This window comes from Tachypleus tridentatus, chromosome 8, assembly GCF_004210375.1.
Source record: "Tachypleus tridentatus isolate NWPU-2018 chromosome 8, ASM421037v1, whole genome shotgun sequence".
In the NCBI taxonomy this organism is placed as follows: domain Eukaryota; kingdom Metazoa; phylum Arthropoda; class Merostomata; order Xiphosura; family Limulidae; genus Tachypleus; species Tachypleus tridentatus.
The window spans coordinates 18,638,512-18,657,579 of NC_134832.1; the positions used below are offsets into that span (position 1 = coordinate 18,638,512).

The window sequence follows — 19,068 nt, forward strand, 5'->3', positions numbered from 1 at the left end:
TTGAGAAGTATGGAGGTTATTATCACACTGTATAAAGTTTCGGTGTGGGGTTTTTTAGTGTATGGTGTCCAATTTTAATTCCATTACTATAGAAAAAATATTGATTTGAATGAAAATTTTGGAGACAATCTACCAAAAGTATTATTGGTTTGGAATACTTAATTCAGGAATAGAGACTCGAAGATATTCCCTAGAACATAGAAGATGTAATGAAGATTTGATTTAAGTGTTTAAAATCATTAGGGTCTTGGATAACCTGCTCATGGAAGATATTTTTTTGGATTGGGGGAAAGATGAGATGTTTGGTGAAAACAAATGTTATCTCGCACCCCCAAGGGGTGTGAGCACACCTGGTTGGGAACCGCTGCATTAGAGAAAGAAAGACAATATAGAAAAGCCAAGGTCCATATTGGTTGTAAGGCAAAAGTTTTTCTTTGTTAGAATTTTTAACTTGTGGAAAGGTTTTCTAGTTTATTGATAGTTTTAATTAAATTTTGTTGAATAATTTTATGGATATGAGGGGTTAATTTTAAATTTGGTTGGTTACTTTTTTGGGTGACTAATGAGCTTTAATGAACTTTTCTTGCCTAGTTTTCTTTTCTATTCCTTATTGTGTGAATAACTAGTTTATTAAAATTTACTCAATTGTTTTAAAAGTACTCTAGTATCGTACTGTATTCACAGCATATGAAATAATAGTTAGCTGTAATCATGTATCCTGAACTTACAGGTGATTGACCATTATGAGAACCCTAGAAATGTAGGCTCTCTGGATAAAAATGATGCTTCAGTGGGAACAGGTCTTGTTGGTGCACCTGCCTGTGGTGATGTTATGAAATTACAAGTAAGTATTAGTGAAACACGAAAAAAAACTTAACGATGTGAAATATTAAGAACATTACATGGAGGGTTTTTGTGCAGTATTTGGTTTTTCTTTTGAAAATATCAAGACCTTCACTGTGTGAAATGTGTTTTATAACATACCGTATTGCTGAGAATTTGATAATTTGTGCATTTGCCACTTGACTTTGAATATAACATAACTGATGGACAACAAGGGACCATTTAGTTCTTTAAGACTTTTTTTTAGCCCACCCATTCTTTTTAATGCTTTTCATATTTAGATTTGAAATTTATTGAGTAAAATGTTTTTCTTACATTATAAGTTTTGAAAATTTCTCACTTTGATTATGGGTTGATTTTGTCATGTACCAAATCAAAACTTTAATATTTCTGAATTTATAAATTTTGTCAGAGAATTATATGCCAGTTGTAAATGTATAGGACAAAAGTCAAAATAATTTTGAACAAAACTGCATCAGTTTTAATTTTGTAACTTTAGTACAAATGTATATAGTTTCATCAGTTTTAGCCAATCACTGTTTCACAGTCTCAATTGTCATTGTATTGTGTAAATAGCCTGTGTTTTAGTTTTGAGGTCATGCTAGACATCTTAACGTGTAATGAAAACTTTCTCTTATCAGCTGTATACACCAATACAGCTTCCAGTTAATTGGAGACTTGTATAGAGATTGAAACAAAAAAAAAAAAAAAATACAATAACAGCAACTTTAACAGTAGATAGATTGTGATGTTAATTATGACTGTTTTAACTTGTAGAGGTCAGCATCAGGTAATTTTTTTTTAATATAACTTTTTGTTTCATTGCTCATAGATGATTTATCTATTTTGTGAAATAATAAGTAAAATATAATCTTTCCCAAAACAGACGATATTCATTAAATTTTCTAGAGTTTCTGCAGATAAAATCTGAAAATTATAAAATATTTTTGTTCTCAGCATGAACATCACCTTTCACTCGAAAGTGAAATCTTTTATAATCTTAAGATTATAAAAATCTTAAGAAAAATACTTTATTAAAAAATCTGATTTTCATGTACAACAGACTTTTAATATTTACTAAAAGCTTTCAAGATGCTATAAAGTTTCACAGTTTCAAGATTGGTCATTCCATGTCAAATCATCCAGGGGGCTGCAGGTGACCCTCACAAAATGCCTTGAAAAAATTCACATGTACTCATATACCCATATAATGAAAAATTGCCAAAGATTAGATCAATCTCTCTAATAGTTTCTGATTGACAGCCCTGTAAAATTTAGTTAATTTTTTTATATTTGGCAATTCATTTTCAGACAACTTTGGCTGCTTAAAGCTGCAAAAATAATGGTGGTTGAAGACTGACATTTGCTACACTGACTGAATTAATCTCACAGAATTCAAAAATGGTCTCAAACCAAGTTTATCTCTCTCAGAATTTGCATAGTGAGGCAGTAAAATCACCTGAAAACCCAAATTCGTAAAAAACATTGGTTTGTGTAATAAGCCATAGCTCTAAGACGTAATATGATACAAAGCTGATTTTTTTTATCTAATTTCCTATAACATATCAGTTGATAAGTGAGCAATTGTTGTAATTAAAAGTCTGCTAGATTTCCTGTAAAAACATTTAGTTATATGCAACTTTTTATGATTTAGCTAAAAATAGCCCGACTTCAGGCCACAGTTTGACCATGTCACCAGTTATTCGGCCTTTTTAAATTTTTACCATATATTCTTACATCTCTGAATATGATCTACAAAAAACTTTAGGATTGTGTTCAACCTACTTTTTGAGTTATAATATTTTAAATTATCCTCTGACCAGGTGTGTTTCTGTGTGCAAATATATCCATACAATTTTGAAAAATACCTGTCAGAATTTTATGAATCTCACTGAAATATTCTAACCAGCCTTTCACAATGTTAAATAATGAAGTTGTAAGAAACAAGAAAGAAGTAATTCATTTCTGAACAAGTTTATTGGCATAACTAGTTAGATCACATGGCAGTGCAAATATATTGTGTATTCATTACAGTTATGCAGATATGGCTGAGTTTAAGATTCATAATATAATAAATACAAAGGTAAATCAGACACAAAAAGCACAGTGCTAAAACAGGGGATAACTGAGAAAGATTATAGTCATACCAAATTGCAATAATCGTGACAATGAAATGTTTCAAAAACTGCTTTGGTGATAAATTAGCCTTAACAACATCAAAAAACATTGCTTTGTTCAGACAGCTTGAATAAATTTCTGAAATTCGAGTTTGATTATGTTGAAATCACTTTGACTTAGAACATAGTGGCGAGCCCTACTGCCTTGCATAGTAGGTGCACTTGTCAGACAAAGAATATGTTGGAAAGGAATCCAGCTTTCATCTTTACATGACCTTGCAGGCCATGAGAACAGTTTTGTTTCTTGATTTCTTCATAAATGACACCAACACATCGGAATGTTCATCTGATCTATCTTTTATGTTTCCCACATACCATTCATGATCGTATATGCACGCCATATATTTCCCTGGATGATAATTGTCATTGCTATCATTAGACTCTATTTGAGCTGCTGCAGCATCACTTTCACTGTTACTACCAACAGTTACAACTGTGTACACATCATCATCTGATAACCTTCTCATATACAATATGTTAGTAGAGTGGGGAATAAAGCTATGATGTGACCTAATACCTGCCACAGTTTTGCATTTTTCATAGTGATCAAATAGATCAAACTACACAATTCTGCAGGACTGATTCCTGATTGACAAGAAAGAACTGAATGCCCTAAATGTGGTCCTTTGCCCAATGGTACATGTCAGAGACACTTAAAATTTGAAAATTTATTATTTTGCACAATTTTGATTGTTTTTTGAAGATCATGTTCAGAGATGTAAGAATATATGGTAAAGGCTGATTAGAATATTTCAATGGGATTCATACATTATTTCAAATTTGTATGGATATATTTGCACACAGTAACACACCTAAATTTAAGTGCTGTTTTTCAAGTGAACAGTGTATGGTCAGAGGATACTTTAAAAAATTATAACTCAAAAAGTAGGTTGAACACCATCCTGATGTTTTTTTGTAGATCATATTCAGAGATGTAAGAATATATGGTAAAAATTTGAAAAGGCTGAATAACTGGTGACATGGTCAAACTGTGGCCTGAAGTCGGGCTGTTTTTAGCTAAATCATAAAAAGTTGCATATAACTAAATGTTTTAATTACAACAATTGCTCATTTATCAACTGATATGTTATAGGAAATTTGAAAACAAAATTCAGTTTTGTATTATATTAAGCCTTAGAGCTATGGCTTATTAAATAAACCAATGTTTTTTACGATATTTGATTTTCAGGTAATTTTTCCAGCCTCACTATGAAAATCCTGAGAGAGATAAACTTGGTTTGGGACCATTTTTGAATTCTGTGAGATTAATTCATTCAGTATAGCAAATTTCAGCCTTCTACCACCATTACTCTTGCAGCTTTAAGCAGCCAAAGAAAAAAAAAAAAAATTAACTGAATTTTACAGGGCTGTAAATCAAACTATAAGAGATATTAATCTAATTTTTGGCAATTTTTCATTATATGAGTAAATGAGCACGTGAATTTTTTTCAAGGCATTCTGAGGGGGTCACCTGGAAAATTTTACAAAATCTGGATAATTTGACATGGAATGACCCAACTTTATTCTTATGGGATTAAAATATTAGCTGTTGATGATTGGAAGTACAATTATTTAATGAAACATAGGGATAAAATTTTCTATATTTTCAAAAAATTAATAGTGTAGTACATATTAAATAAGTCTGTAGCTCCATTATAAAATACTATTTGTTTCTTTTTTCTTAAATAAACAGTGCTCTATACTGGGGGGCAAGTGGAATTTACTTTGCCCACATGGTTGGGCATGGTGATAATGAATGTTCATAATTTTAAACCAGATGAATTCTGTTCCTTCAGATTAAATATAGCTTATAGCAGGGGTGTGCAACAGGCGGCCCGCGGGCCACAACCCGGCCCGCCAAGCCATTTAGTGTGGACCTAGTTGTTGTAATCTAACCATGTGGCCTGATCTGTAATCCAACGCAAATGGAATATTTTTAAAAGCATCGATCCTACGGGATTCCCAGGCTTCGACTCGACAAACTTCTAAAATTATCTTTGCTAGAGAGGAGCAGGCCGAATTCGATTGGTCGGCCTCCTTAGGGCATGAATAGGTGACGTGCACTAGCACTATTGTCTACGACTCAACGTCATGTCCTGAACCTCGCCTTCGCCCGCTGGCGAAAATTTTCCCTAACCTCTGCTGTCCGTCATTCATTATTGGTGAAAATTTTATTACCTTTTACAGTTACTACAAGAGATTGAAGGTAAATTGATTATTATTTAGCATATTGTTATGACTTTACTGAATTTATTAAAATTTTTGCTTTCAGATGCATCTGATTCTATGTACAGTGTGACCTCGTTATTCGCGGGGTTACGTTCTTTACCCTCCCGCGAATAGCGAAAAACCGCGAATATTGGATGCAGTTTTAAAACGTATATGTATGCGATTATATACTATATGAAATGCTTCCCAAACACTAATGATACTTATACTCATTGATGCAGTAATAATGTAGCAATATTGCATACTGTTATGTATTTCACTAAATTGTACTGTGCGTTACCGGGCTGTGCTTTGCCGTTTGCGTTGTTGGGGAAGCTGAGGCAGTCAGCCAATAGCAGTCAATCTTGTTTGGTGAAGACGACAATTGATAAAAGCGGCTTGATTGAGTAAATACAACAGAAATCTCCTCGAAAAGCCCTTTCAGTCTCTGTGACCTACAAAAGCGCAGTTCGCGCATAACCCGCGAATATGCGGGGCAGCATGAATGGTGAACCGCTAATAGGCGAGGTCACACTGTATTTTGCTATTCTCAATTAATTTAAGTACCGGAAGGCTATGATCGGGATGCCAATTTAGAAACGTGTTTCTGTCCATAAGAGGTTCCATGTGTAAATAAATTCTATGTTTTTTCTACTTTGCTATTTTCGTGAGAATAATTTTTGTTTTGATTTCAGGGCTAGTAAAATGTCAGCAGTTAAGAAACGAAAAATTGATGATGAGGGAAGGTTATTCAACAGTGAATGGTGCACAAAATATCTTGTTGTCCCACATAATCAAGGTGTTGTCTGCCTCGTCTGTCAAACTACAATTGCAGTCATGAAAGAGTACAATATTAGCGACATTACGCAACTAAGCACTCCTCCCAGTTTGATGAAATTGTTGGTCAGGCACGAAAGGACAAAATTGAACATTTAAAACATCCATTGAAAAGCAACAAGGTGTTTTACCACTTTCAAGAAAAATTCAGAACTGGTGACAAAACTGAGTTTTAAGCTTTGTGAATGTATGGCAGAAAAGGGAAAGCCTTTCAGTGATGGAGAATTTATTAAAATTGTTTAACAATATTCACAGAATATGCATGTCCAGAGAAAAAATATTTTGTGGAGCAAACTAGCCTTTCCCGCTTTACTGTCTCACGCATGGGACAAAAGATCTTTCAGAGGACATCAAAGAAACTTTGAAAGAGAGATTGAATTCATGTGAAGCTTTCAGTCTGGCTTTGGATGAAAGCACTGATATCAATGACACATCCCAACTTGTCATTTTCATCAGAGCTGTTACTGCAGGCTTTGATGTTTTCAAGAGTTTTAGATATGGCAAGCCTTTCCTCCACAACCACAGGACAGGATATTTGTGAACAAGTGCTTAAGGTTGTAGAAAAGTTTGAACTGAATCCTTATAAATTATGTGGTGTTACAACAGATGGTGCTCCTTCCATGACAGGTAGGACAAATGGATTCACCAAGAAATTTCTAACTGCAATTGGAGCACAAGACGTGGTTGTAAGCCATTGCATTATTCACCAAGAGAGCTTGTGCACCAAAGTTCTGGATTTTGCAGAAGTCATGAAAAATGTCGTCCAATCGTAAATTATATTCGAACACGAGGATTAAATCATCGACAATTTAAAACTTTTTAGATGAGCTGGACAGTGAGTATTCAGATGTTTTGTACTTCTCTGCTGTGCGTTGGCTTAGTAGAGCTGCTACTTTGAAGAGATTCTGGAATCTGCGAGAGGAGATTAAGTTCTTCATGGAGAGCAAGCGTCAGAATGTGGACTTCTTGAGCAATGAGAACTGGCTGAATGACTTAGCATTCCTCACAGACATTACACAGCATCTGTCTGATTTAAACTTAAAACTACAAGGGAAAAGTCAACTTGTGAATAAGTTGTTTGAGCATATTTGTGCTTTTGAGAAGAAATTGGAACTTTTCCAGGTTCAGTTGAGAAGAGCCATATTGACCCATTTTACATGTCTTGCAACCAGGAAACTGGAATTTCCTAATCTGGATTGCACCAAATATGGAACCAGTGTACAAAAGCTGCGTGATGAGTTTGCAAACAGATTTCCAGATTTCAGACAAACTGAAATTAGATTGAAATTGTTCGCTCAACCTTTTGATTTGGCAGTGGAAGACAGTCCTGACGATTGCCAAATGGAACTCATTGAACTGCAGGCTGACATGGACACTAAAAGGAAATTCTCTGAAAACAGTTTGCTAGACTTTTACAAACTCTGTGTACGTGAAAAGTTTCCCAATTTGTCCCATCATGCACAAAGAATTGCCTCCCTTTTTGGTAGCACCTACTGCTGTGAGCAATTTTTCTCCAAAATGAAGCTCATCAAAACCAAATGTAGAAGTCAGCTGACTGATGAACATTTGATCAGTCAGTTAAGAGTGGCAACCACTTCTGTCAAAGCTGATATTGACAAGCTCTGCAAAGACTCTAAATTTCAAGTGTCGCACTAAAATGATCACTCATGCAAAAATATAAAATATTATTGCTTGCATTTTGAGATTTTTTTTTAATTTATTGTGCATGTACACGAATAAGCTTGTTTTTTAAGTGGCCCCGCTTGATTGATGAAGTTGGTTATATGGCCCACCGACGAAAAATGTTGCACACCCCTGGCTTATAGGATCCCATCATTCCAAGTTTGGGGTAGTTCTCTGCAGACTTATTCCAGATTAAGGAGAGTGCATGTGATTCTGGTGGTTTATAGATCATTTTATAGCTGCAGGTTGGGATGCACTCACAAAATATGTTTATGTTGTGGTCCTAATGCTCTAGCCACCAACATTGCATTTAGGAGCCATGACCCGATAATTTTATCTCGGAGCAGTAGGACCTCTGCTATCTCGTTTTGACCTGGCCAATGGTGATGGTGGGTCTTATCAAATTCCACACTGTCCATGATTTAGGTTCCTGGTGAAGAGCGTACTTGTTCTGGATGCAGTGTGGTTATTCCACGAGGGTGTTAATCTTATTTCTTTTTTTCACACCTATTATTTAAAAAGGGAGATGCATTCTGTATGGATATTTCCATCACTGGCCCCTTTGCCTTTTCACTGTGGGATTCTAGCTGTAGCATGAAAGAAGTTAAATTTTGGAAGTTAAAATTTTCTTATTTGAAAATGTAATACTTGCCTCTTCTCATATGCTCCTATCCTTCATTCTTGCTAAGAATTGGAGTTAGAGACTGCAAATTGAGCCAGTCTCCAAAAAGTGACTGTTATCTGAAGGAGATGTTATTATTTACATTTCTAGTATAAAGGGTGCCTTGATGTAGGTGGAAAGTGTCACGAGACAGACTTCACCATGGACATTTAAGTGGGATGCAAGTGAGAAAAATTCAGACCAATGCTTAGATGGACAAAGAAAAAGAAACACTAACAATTAAATAATAGTTGTAGTGTGAAAGAGGTAAGTATTATTGGAAATGCATTTTCAGTTTTAAAAAATGCTAACTTTTATTGTTTAGAAGTTAGAATTCTCATGAATATGTCATACATATTGTTAATGTCTGAAGTAAATGAAAATGTGTGGATAAGTAACAACTGAAAGAACAAAACATTAGAAATCAATCATCCTGTTTACTTGTGCTATATATTTTTTCTAAATACCATTATAATTAATTATACCTAATTGACTTTCATTAAATAATTTGAAATATTTATTATTTTCATATTAAATAACATTACCAGAAATAAATATGAGCTTTGGAGTTGTTGGATTATGTGACTGAGCTAATTATTTCAGAATATATTATTTTGATTTTGACTCATTTATATGAATTTAGGACTTTTTTTATTGTAGAAGTCTTATATAAAAATTTGTTTTCAGTGTTACACATTTAACTTTGAAAAACTAATACAGGAAGTTAAACATTACTTTTTTAATACAATATTACAGTATTATAGAATAGGCTTTTTAGTTCTTTTTCTCTAATGGTTTTCAAATTTTTTAGGGTAATGTTATCACTATCAAATGTTTTTATCTTACTTATTTTAATTTTTATGGTGTTTAGTTTCATATTTAGACTATTTGAAGAACGTAAAAAATAGTACATTTTTGCAGAGGTTAAGTATGTCTTTGCACAATAACTAAACCCATTTGTCACTGTTTTATACCCTAGATTAGTTATAAAATGTTTGAATAACTCTGTAATTTGAGGTGCAACTCTTTAAAGCCCCCAAATTGTCTTAAATACATTTTTATATACAGCTAAAACAATACTAACTTGTCTGTAATAAGACGTATAAAAAAGTTAACATTGTACTGTTTTAACATGTGACTAAATAATCAATAAAGTTTATTGTTTCTAAATGTTAACCATTGAATTTTGTTGTATATTTGATATAATTAGGATTTTTTTTATGTTTATTGTTGCTTTTTAAATACACTGCTGGTCAAAAACTTAAGGCCAGTGAACATAAAGAAAAAATATGCATTTTGCATTGTTAGACTCAACCACTAATTTGAGTAACCTTTGAAAGATGAAAATAAGAAAAGGAAAAATAAAAATAAAAAACTTGTTTAGCATTTAATATGGAAAATGCAAACACTACAAAATTAGCCTAAATACTAACTTGTCAAAAGTTTAAGACCATATCAGAAAGAGGTCCTAAACAGGGTAGGAAATGCCCAACAAAAGGTCTCAGTAGTGAGTTTTACAGCCATCATTGCAAATAACTTCAAACATTTGCTTTGGCATGGTTGATTTAAGCATTTGCAGAAGGCTGGCTGGAATGTTAATCTAAGTGGTGAAGATGGCTTCACGAAGACCATGCACTGTTGGAATTGACGTCCATTTCTGTAGACTTCCCTTGCCATCCATTTCCAAATATTTTCAGTTCGGGCAAACACGCTGGATGATCCAAAAGAATCGCGTTACTTGCCATGAAAAAGTCCTTTGTCCTTCGGGCATTGTGGATTGCAGTATTGTCCTGCTGAAATATCCAGTCATTTCCACACAAGTGAGGGCTTTCAGTCAATAAGGATACTCTCTCCAACATGTCAGTTTAGCCAGCTGCTGTTTGACGATCCTGTATAACCTGAAGCTCCATTGTTCCATGGAAGGAAAAAGCACCCCAGATCATGATGGAACCTCCTCCACTGTGTTGTGTAGAAAATGTCTTGGGTGGGATATTCTTATCGTGCCAGTAAAGGTGGAAGCCATCTAGACCATCCAGGTTAAATTTTTTCTCATCAGAGAACAAAACCTTCTTCCACTTTTCTACGTCCCATGTTTGGTGCTTCTCAGCAAAGTTTAACCAAGCTGTTTTGTGGTGTGGAAGGAGGTGTGGCCTTTGAAGACGTTTATGGTTTTTAAAGCCTTTCTCTTGTAGGTGTCGTCTTATTGTTCTTGAGCTGCATTCTGCCTCCAAAAGGGCCTTAATCTGGTTTGACGATTGGCTGGTGTCTCATCAGAGAACCCGTGGAATCCTCCTGCTCAACGCTGGTGAAATTTTCTTGGGCTGACTGCTTGAAATTCTCTTTCTGTATCCCTCGGGGTCATTTAAGAAATTTGCAACATCAGTTTTACTCTGTCCAATCTCACCAGTGATGGAACATTGAGAGAGACCTTGCTTTTGCAGCTCGACAATTCTGCCATGTTCAAACTCTGTCAACTTTTTAGCCTTTGCCATGTTTTTACCCAATGTAACACAGGAGATGTCAGTGGAAGATGTTGGCAACGCTAATGCTTGAACACAAACTTTTGTTACGTGTTAACTGATTAATGCTTTGTTTCAGTATGGTCTTAAACTTTTGACCAGCTAGTATTTAGGCTAATTTCAGTGTTAACATTTTCCCTATTAAATGCTAAAAAAAATTTTATTTTTATTTTTCCTATTCTTATTGTCATCTTTCGAAGCTCTACTCAAATAAATGGTTTAGTCTAACGATGCAAAATGTGTATTTTTTCTTTATGTTCATTGGCTTTAAGATTTTGGCCAGCAGTGTATGTTTTTTAGTTGTTTTATAATTCTACTTGAGATATCTTAAAAATCAGTTTTTTTTTTTTTTTTTTAGTTTTCATTTTTAGTTTTTTGTTGGTATCAGTGCTTTTTGAAATTTTTACTCAATATTCTAATGAGTATAATAATATACGATATATTCTTTACACGCTAATTTCTCTAATGGTAGTGATAACAGGTTAAAAAAAAATCTATATATATTAAAGCCTTCTAAGAACAGCTAATATTTTATATGAAGGGTGTCTTTTTTCCTATACCATTGCTTAGGCTTATCATGGTTTTTGTTATTTAAGATTACCTGTTGTTATTTTACTGATATATCCATAATTAGTTAAACTATATTGCTTTTTTATGTCGTACATCTTGTCTCATACACATGTTCTTGTTACTACTCACTTCCTTAATTTTGTGTGATCAAATTTATTTCATTTTCATTATTCTTTTGGGCTCGGCATGGCTAAGCGTGTTAAGGCGTTCGACTCATGATCCGAGGGTCATGGACTTGAATCCCGGTTGCACCAAATATGCTCGTTCTTTCAGTCGTGGGGGCGTTATTAAGTTACGGTCAATCCCACTATTCATTGATAAAAGAGTAACCTAAGAGTTGGTAGTGAGTGGCAATGTCTAGTTACCTTCCCTCCAATCTTACACTGCTAAATTAGGGATGGCTAGCTCAGATAGCCCTCCAGTAGCTTTGAGCAAAATTAAAAAAACCAAAAACAAACATTATTCTTTATCCTTCTTGCCATTCACTGAGTTTCTGTGGAACCCTTTAGCTAGGGACCATACAAACTCTTCCCAAACATTTATTTACTTATTGTTTGGTTAAGATTTTACTGTAGTGCCTAGTGATATCCTTTGTTCTGTACTGTTTGAATAGGCTTCACAAGTAATTATTTTGGGTTAAAACAGATCAGATAATGGTCTTTGACTTATATTACTGTATTCTAAGGACAATATGATGACAAAAAACAAGTTTAGGGTCTGGTTAAAGTCCAGTTAAATCAGTTTCATTTTTATACCAGGATGAATGAATTGCTATTAGAGGCCAGCACTTTACAGGAGTTTGAAAAAGGAGTTAAGGATTTCTTAAAAAGTAAATGGTTGATTTACATTTTTGAGGACAGCATTGAAGGACCAACTGATCCCTTATTCATGGGTTATGTAAAAATAACTAACATTTTGTGATTAATACCAGTCAGTTTTAGGATTTTTTTTTATATGTATTTAATTATATATATATTTAGTCAGATCAAGTTGAATGTGGCTGAAGTATTACATTGGAAAAACATAATCTTTTTAAATTGAATAACTTAACCAAAAACAATTTAATAGTACTTATTTTTCCATAGCATCAGTAAGACTTAGGTTGAAGAAGAAAATATTATAGCTGGTGAAGAGTCTGTATTAATGTATTTTCAGTTCAGTTTACACAAAGTAGAATCTCTTCTAATTAACTTCTTTGAAACTGCAAACTTCAGTCTGTGATATTATGCAATAAATTTTCTTTTATAGATTAAAGTTGATGAAAATGGAAAAATAATAGATGCCAAATTCAAGACATTTGGTTGTGGTTCAGCAATAGCCTCAAGTTCCCTTGCAACAGAATGGATCAAGGGCAAAAGTGTAAGTGGGAATTATTACGTTTCTTGTATACAGTTGTTGTGCATGAGTAAAATTCTGTTACTTATTTGAAGAGTAGGAATGTATATTATTTACAGAATGTGTAGGAGAGAAAATGGCTTTCTGCTGTATTAATTAAACCATGGTAAGAATTGTTCTTATTTTTTACAAATAAGAAATTGTAAGAGTTAGAAGTATCAATATATTTTGAATTGCTTTAAAATGTTTATCTATGAAGGGTGCATATCTCATCATACTAGTCAATACTATACATATCTGAGTATTGATGATGTGATATGATACATATTTAAATACAGAAGTTTTATCAACAGTTTGTTAAAAAAATTTGACAGTCTTGTCTGTAATTTATCTGTATTACTAACATTGTCTCATTTAGGTACTTAACAATTTACAGTGGTTTATCAAATCTTCAGGTTTAATAAACCAAATAGCAACTGGCAAGAGAAGTAAAGTAACAAAAAGGTAATATCTGTCTATTTTGTTGTTGTTATTTTGTGTGTAATGTTTTTGAAACAAATGAAGACATCATGGAGTATTCAATACTTATTTTTCTTTATTGAATCGTTTATTTTTAGCAAAAACATTTTATAAGAAATTCTGATTTTTTTTTCTGTGCAAAAGACTTGCAATGTTTATTGAAAGCTTGACAACTTTTTTGAAGACACATACATTGTATTTATTCATATCACGGCTTCACGATATGATACTCGTATCATATTGCTTTATCGTGCCACCTTTGCTATCTATCTAGAAACACTCACCCATACATGAATGTTAACACCATTAACTCTTTTATCATAGCATGGTCAGAAATTGATGTAGTGAACTATGAAAGCTGAACTGTGAATCAGGGTATAAGAACAGATGTTTTTGTGTTTCCATTTTGGTTCTTTTAAACTGTAGGCCACATTATTAATTCTGTAAATTTAACCACATATCGCTTTATCTTATTAACATAAAAACAAAATTGGCTTTAGCAAAGAATGTGGAAAAGCCAGTCATGCATAGCATATTAGCTCTAATATTCTTAAAATAAAAATGTATCTTGGAATGGCTAGTATGGGTATTAACATTTTTATTGATAAGGAGAGAACAACGTTTTGACCTTCTTGGTCACCCCCTCAGTTTGTGGTGAGGGAACTTCCCAGGGAAGGTTGTATTCTTTCAGTTTACCTTCTCTGGGATCTAAACATCCACCCACGTGTTTGCTGTGCATGGCAACCTGTGTAGGGGAGGAGAGGATCCTAGTGGTTGAGAAGTGCAACTGTAATACACCACTTTGGCCTTGAATTCCTGTAGACAGGCAGCCTTGAGGTGGCCCTCCTTGGGTCAATCAGCTGGTCCACTGGGACTGGGGTCAACTAAGTGCCAGTGTTGGATGTTCTCAACAGGTGTTGTGGACATTGTATCTGATGCTGGTGTTTGGGTATAGTGCTCACAAAACCCTGGCATTGCTGCAGTGTCCTTGCTTGACATTGTAGTGCATCCCCTCGTAGGGCTCCATGGCAGATGGGGTTAGTGGGCACCAAAATTTCCTTTTATTACACTGCATAGCAAAGTTTTTGCTTCCTGAACACTGTTGGGTGTTTCTTATAGTTTTTTGGCTGCTGATCATGAAAATCACATCCAAATTTGTCTATCGTGTATCGTTTCATCAAAATTTTCAGTTTTCATCAGGACATTGCTACAATGGAAAAATGATATCAGGGCAACTAGAATCCATCAATTCTTGCTGAATACTGTTGGGCATTGCAACATGATGCACCAGACATCAAATACAAATGAAAATTAGGAGCAAACCACTTTTAATTATGTTGAACTTAATAGCGTATTAGAAACATAAATGCAATTAAATATGTTATTGCTGGCAAACAGTTAACTGTCTATTTCTCAGAGTTCCTACATGATGAAGGAAAACCAAAACTATATTTGTGCATACCCACCAGGTACCTGTCACAATCAGCAAAAATTTTTCAGGAAGCAAAACTTTTCAAAAAAATTGTTGTGCAGTGTTATGGATCCCCCAGATAAAAACTTAAATAAAATAAGGAAAAAACAGTCCATAGGTAAACATCCACATCTAGAAGATTCTGAGCAGCAATGTTCAACATCTGTAACACCTTTACCTCATTTTCTGATACTACATTCTCTTTCAGACATACATACCTTTAGAGCAAATGTCTCCCTTTTCCATTCAGAATGTACTAGAGGGACTTGCTGGCTCTCCAAAGTCAGAAAAAGCTTTGATCTGGTGACATATTGGTGGAAACATCCACATCTCAACACAGTGAACTCCTCATGCATTCAAAGGCAATTGGGGATATATCTACTGAGGTTACGCCTCATGCTACTTTGAATTCATCATGAAGAGTTATTATTGAGATGGATTTGAAGAACATCCCCGAGTCAGAGATTATCTCTGGTTTATCCACCCAAGGAGTTTCTGCAATGAGGTGTATCACCACTCGCAAAGATGAAATTATGATGCCAACCAGTGTCCTCATTCTGACATTTACATCACCATGTCCATTTGCCACCATCAAGGCAGGTTATCTTAATTGCAAGGTACAGCCATACATTCCAAACACTCTTAGATATTTCCAATGTCAGCAGTTCAGGTACTTGAAGACATCATGTCATGGTTCCCTGATGTGTGCTCGTTGTGGTGGCAAGGACAATGATGTCTGTGAGTGTGAAATGGACCCTCATTGCATCAATTACAATGGTTCTCACCTGCCCTACTTTCATTCTTACCCTAAATGGTTGGAAGAAAAAGAAGTACAGCATTTTAATATGATTGATAACATTACTTACCCTGAGACTCGAAAATTGGACGAATGCATGGAGGTTTGGCGCTTTTGGTTGATCAGCATGTCCCACTCTGTCCTTGCCACTCGACACACCCTTGGAGGCGTAACCATCTGTGTTTCCTTGGGTTGTACCATTACTGTTTGTTCTCTCTACCCGTTGCCTGGAAAGACATATGATCAATCAGACCTTGATGCTCTCATTGAACAGTTGCTGTCTCCCTTTTTAATCCTGGGGTTACTTTAATGGTCATCATCCTTTCTGGAGAAGTGCTGATATTGATAAAAGGAGTTGCTCTGTAGAGTGTATCCTCACTGATCACAACCTTTCTCTTTTCAATACTGGTTCTTCCACCTATTTTTATGCATCTAGTCAGTCCTTTACTGCTATTGATCTCTCAGTTTGCTCCCTTTCACTGTTCTCCCATTTTTCATGGAGGGTTGTCAATAATCCACAAGGAAGTGATCATTTTCCTATAATTTTGAGAGAGACTAGCTTTGGTCTATGCCACCCAACCCACGTGCCCCAGTGGAAGCTGGATGAGTTAAACTGGCCCTCTTTCACTGCTCTCGCAGAACTTGATCCTGCCAATGTCTGCAAGCCATTAATAGACGACCGTGTGGCAGCAGTAACTGACTGCATTATACAAGCAGCTGCACAATGTATTCCTAAAACCTCAACACTTTTCCCATGATATCCTCATCTGTGGTGGAATCCTGCCTGTGACATGGCACGGAAGACTCAAAAACGGGCCTGGGATACTTTTCATAGGTATCCCACACTCTCAAACCGCATCGCTTTCCTGCAGGCCTGCACACATGATCGATGGTTAAGACATCAAAGCCAGAAGGAATCTTGGATTAAGTTCACAACTATCATATCTTCTACCACCAGTTCCAAAATCATATTGGACAAGATTCAAAAGGTTAGTGGTAAATAAAATTCTGTCCCCCTGTATATCTTGCTCTCTGATGACCAGAAAGTAGCTGATACCTAGAGCATCGCAAATACTCTAGGTGAAAGCTTTTGCTTTTTCGTCCACTTTCTGAGCCATCAAGATACAGGCAGAGAGATTACCCATTTCCTTTTGAGCTGAATGTCTCTATAATCTTCCCTTTACACTGGTGGAACTCAAACTGGCACTTTATTGGTCTCTCACTACATCAGTTGGATCTGATGATGTACACCATGAAATGTTGTCCCATCTATCTTCTGCTTCTCTTGCTATTCTTCTGATTGTTGTTAACTGGATCTGGCAGGATAATGTTTTTCCTGATGTCTGGGTGCCAGGCTATTGCCCTACCTTTCTCTTAGCCTGGTAAGTATCCCAAGATTATTTCAAACTACCATCCAACTGCTTTGACGAACTGTCTCTGTAAGACCTTGGAGAGGCTGGTTAATGCCCGTCTTCTTTGGTTCTTTGAATCATTCAACTTCCTCTCGCCCATCCAGTGTGGGTTTTGAAGACAGCGCACTACCATGGACCATCTGATTCGACTTGAAACATCAATCAGAGAAGCCCTTCTCAAACAACAACATCTTGTATCAATATTCTTTTACATTGAGAAGGCTTATGATACAACATTGAGGTATGGCATTTTGTGGGACCTCCCTATATATGGGTTATGTGGCCATTTGCCCATATTTATTAAACATTTTTTGATGGACAGGAGATTCTAAGTTCGTGTGGGTTCAACACTTTCCCATTCTTTTCTACAGGAACTTGGAGTCCCTCAGGGCTGTGTTTTGAGTTTCACACTTTTCAGAATAAAGATTAATTCTATCACTTAACAACTCTCTCTCACTGTTGCAAACTGGCTCTGTCAACTTTCACATCTCATGTCAGTTGTTGAACATGAGGTATATTGAGCAGCAGCTACAGACTGCTCTCAATCAATTACTGAAGTGGACAACAGTAAACAGCTTTAACTTCTCTGTCTCTAAAAACGTTTGCATGCATTTTTGCTGCCAACAGGGTATTCATCCTGATCCTGAACTCTGTATCAGTGAAGTTATGCTGCCTGTGGTTCCTGAGACAAAGTTCTTGAGGTTTATCTTTGACTGTAAGCTGACCTTTATACCACACATCAAGCAGCTATGAGTCAAATGTACAAGAGCAATGAACATCCTCCAGATCCTCTCTTCCACCACATGGGGAGCAGATCGATGTTCTATGCTACAGATATATGGTGCACTTATTCAATCAAAACTCAACTATAGATCACTGGTCTATGATTCTGACAGAACCTCAGCCTTAAAGATGCTGGACCCTATTTATCATCAAGAACTTTGGCTCTGCACTGGGGTTTTCCATACTTCCCCAGTTCAGAGTTATACATAGAGTTCCATGAACCATCTCTGTACCTCTGCCATTTGCAACTGTCTTTACTATATGCTTCAAAACTTTGTTCCTTACCAAAGCATCCCACCTGGGGTTGTGTTTTTCTTCCTCGATGGGCCATACTTTTTTAGAACAGATGATCTGTCATTGCTCCTTTTTGCCTTCGTATCCAGGCGCTGTTGGATAAATTGGGTCTCTCCTTGGATTACATTGCTGTATCCACTGGTCAGCCCATCCCACTATGGCTTCTTACAGTCCCCAAATGTGATTTATCTTCAAGTCATCTGAGAAAAGCAGACACTCCTGATTGGAAACACTGTCTGTTATTTGCTGAACATTTTTTGAACCATCCTTCCATTCCTATTTATACAGATGGTTCAAAATCAGGTGACTGTGTGGGTTCTACCATGGTTTGTTGTGGTTCAGTGGTTGCTTGCAGAATCCCCTCTACAGCTTCTGTCTTCACTGCTAAACATTTCTCTTGCCCTGGATCACATAGAAGCTGAGCAGTACTCCAACTGCATGATTTATACTGACTCCCTTTGTTCTCTACTAGCCCTGGAATCGCTTCATGTTAGTTCACACCCTGTTCTCGCCGATATTCAAAACCAACCGGCCTATTTCTCTTTAACATCTACTTCTACTTAGTTTTACTGGACACCAGACCATGTTGGTATTCGTGGGAACGAGCTCACTGACATCGCAGCTAAATCTATCTGTCCTGGCACTATCATTGCTGTTCCAATTCCATACGTGGACTATGGTTCTGTATTGAAGGCTCGACTTCATGCCAGCTGGCAATCGACTTGGAGTAAGCAACACGAAAACAAGCTTTTTCAAATAAAAATCTGTATTGGACTTTGGCCGTCTTGCTTCCTTAAGGATCGGAAAGAGGAAGTTGTTCTAACTAGACTATGCATTGGTCACAGTTTTTAACTCGTTGTGTTCTTTTATCTTGAACTGATGTACCAATGTGTTGTTTGTGTAACACTCAGGTCACAATAAGCCACATATTATTTTCTTGCCATTGTTATGACTTTCAAC

The 19,068-nt window shown here is 35.7% G+C and overlaps 1 protein-coding gene across 1 annotated transcript in view; it reads left to right on the top strand.

The window, feature by feature from the left end:
* IscU (Iron-sulfur cluster assembly enzyme) overlaps nucleotides 1-19,068 on the top strand; it is a 32,157-nt gene that overhangs the window by 1,702 nt on the left and 11,387 nt on the right. Inside the window, exons 2-3 of the mRNA XM_076517818.1 lie at nucleotides 731-844; nucleotides 12,747-12,857. Of these exons, the coding sequence (XP_076373933.1) occupies nucleotides 731-844; nucleotides 12,747-12,857 (225 nt within the window). The remainder of the gene's footprint in view (nucleotides 1-730; nucleotides 845-12,746; nucleotides 12,858-19,068) is intronic.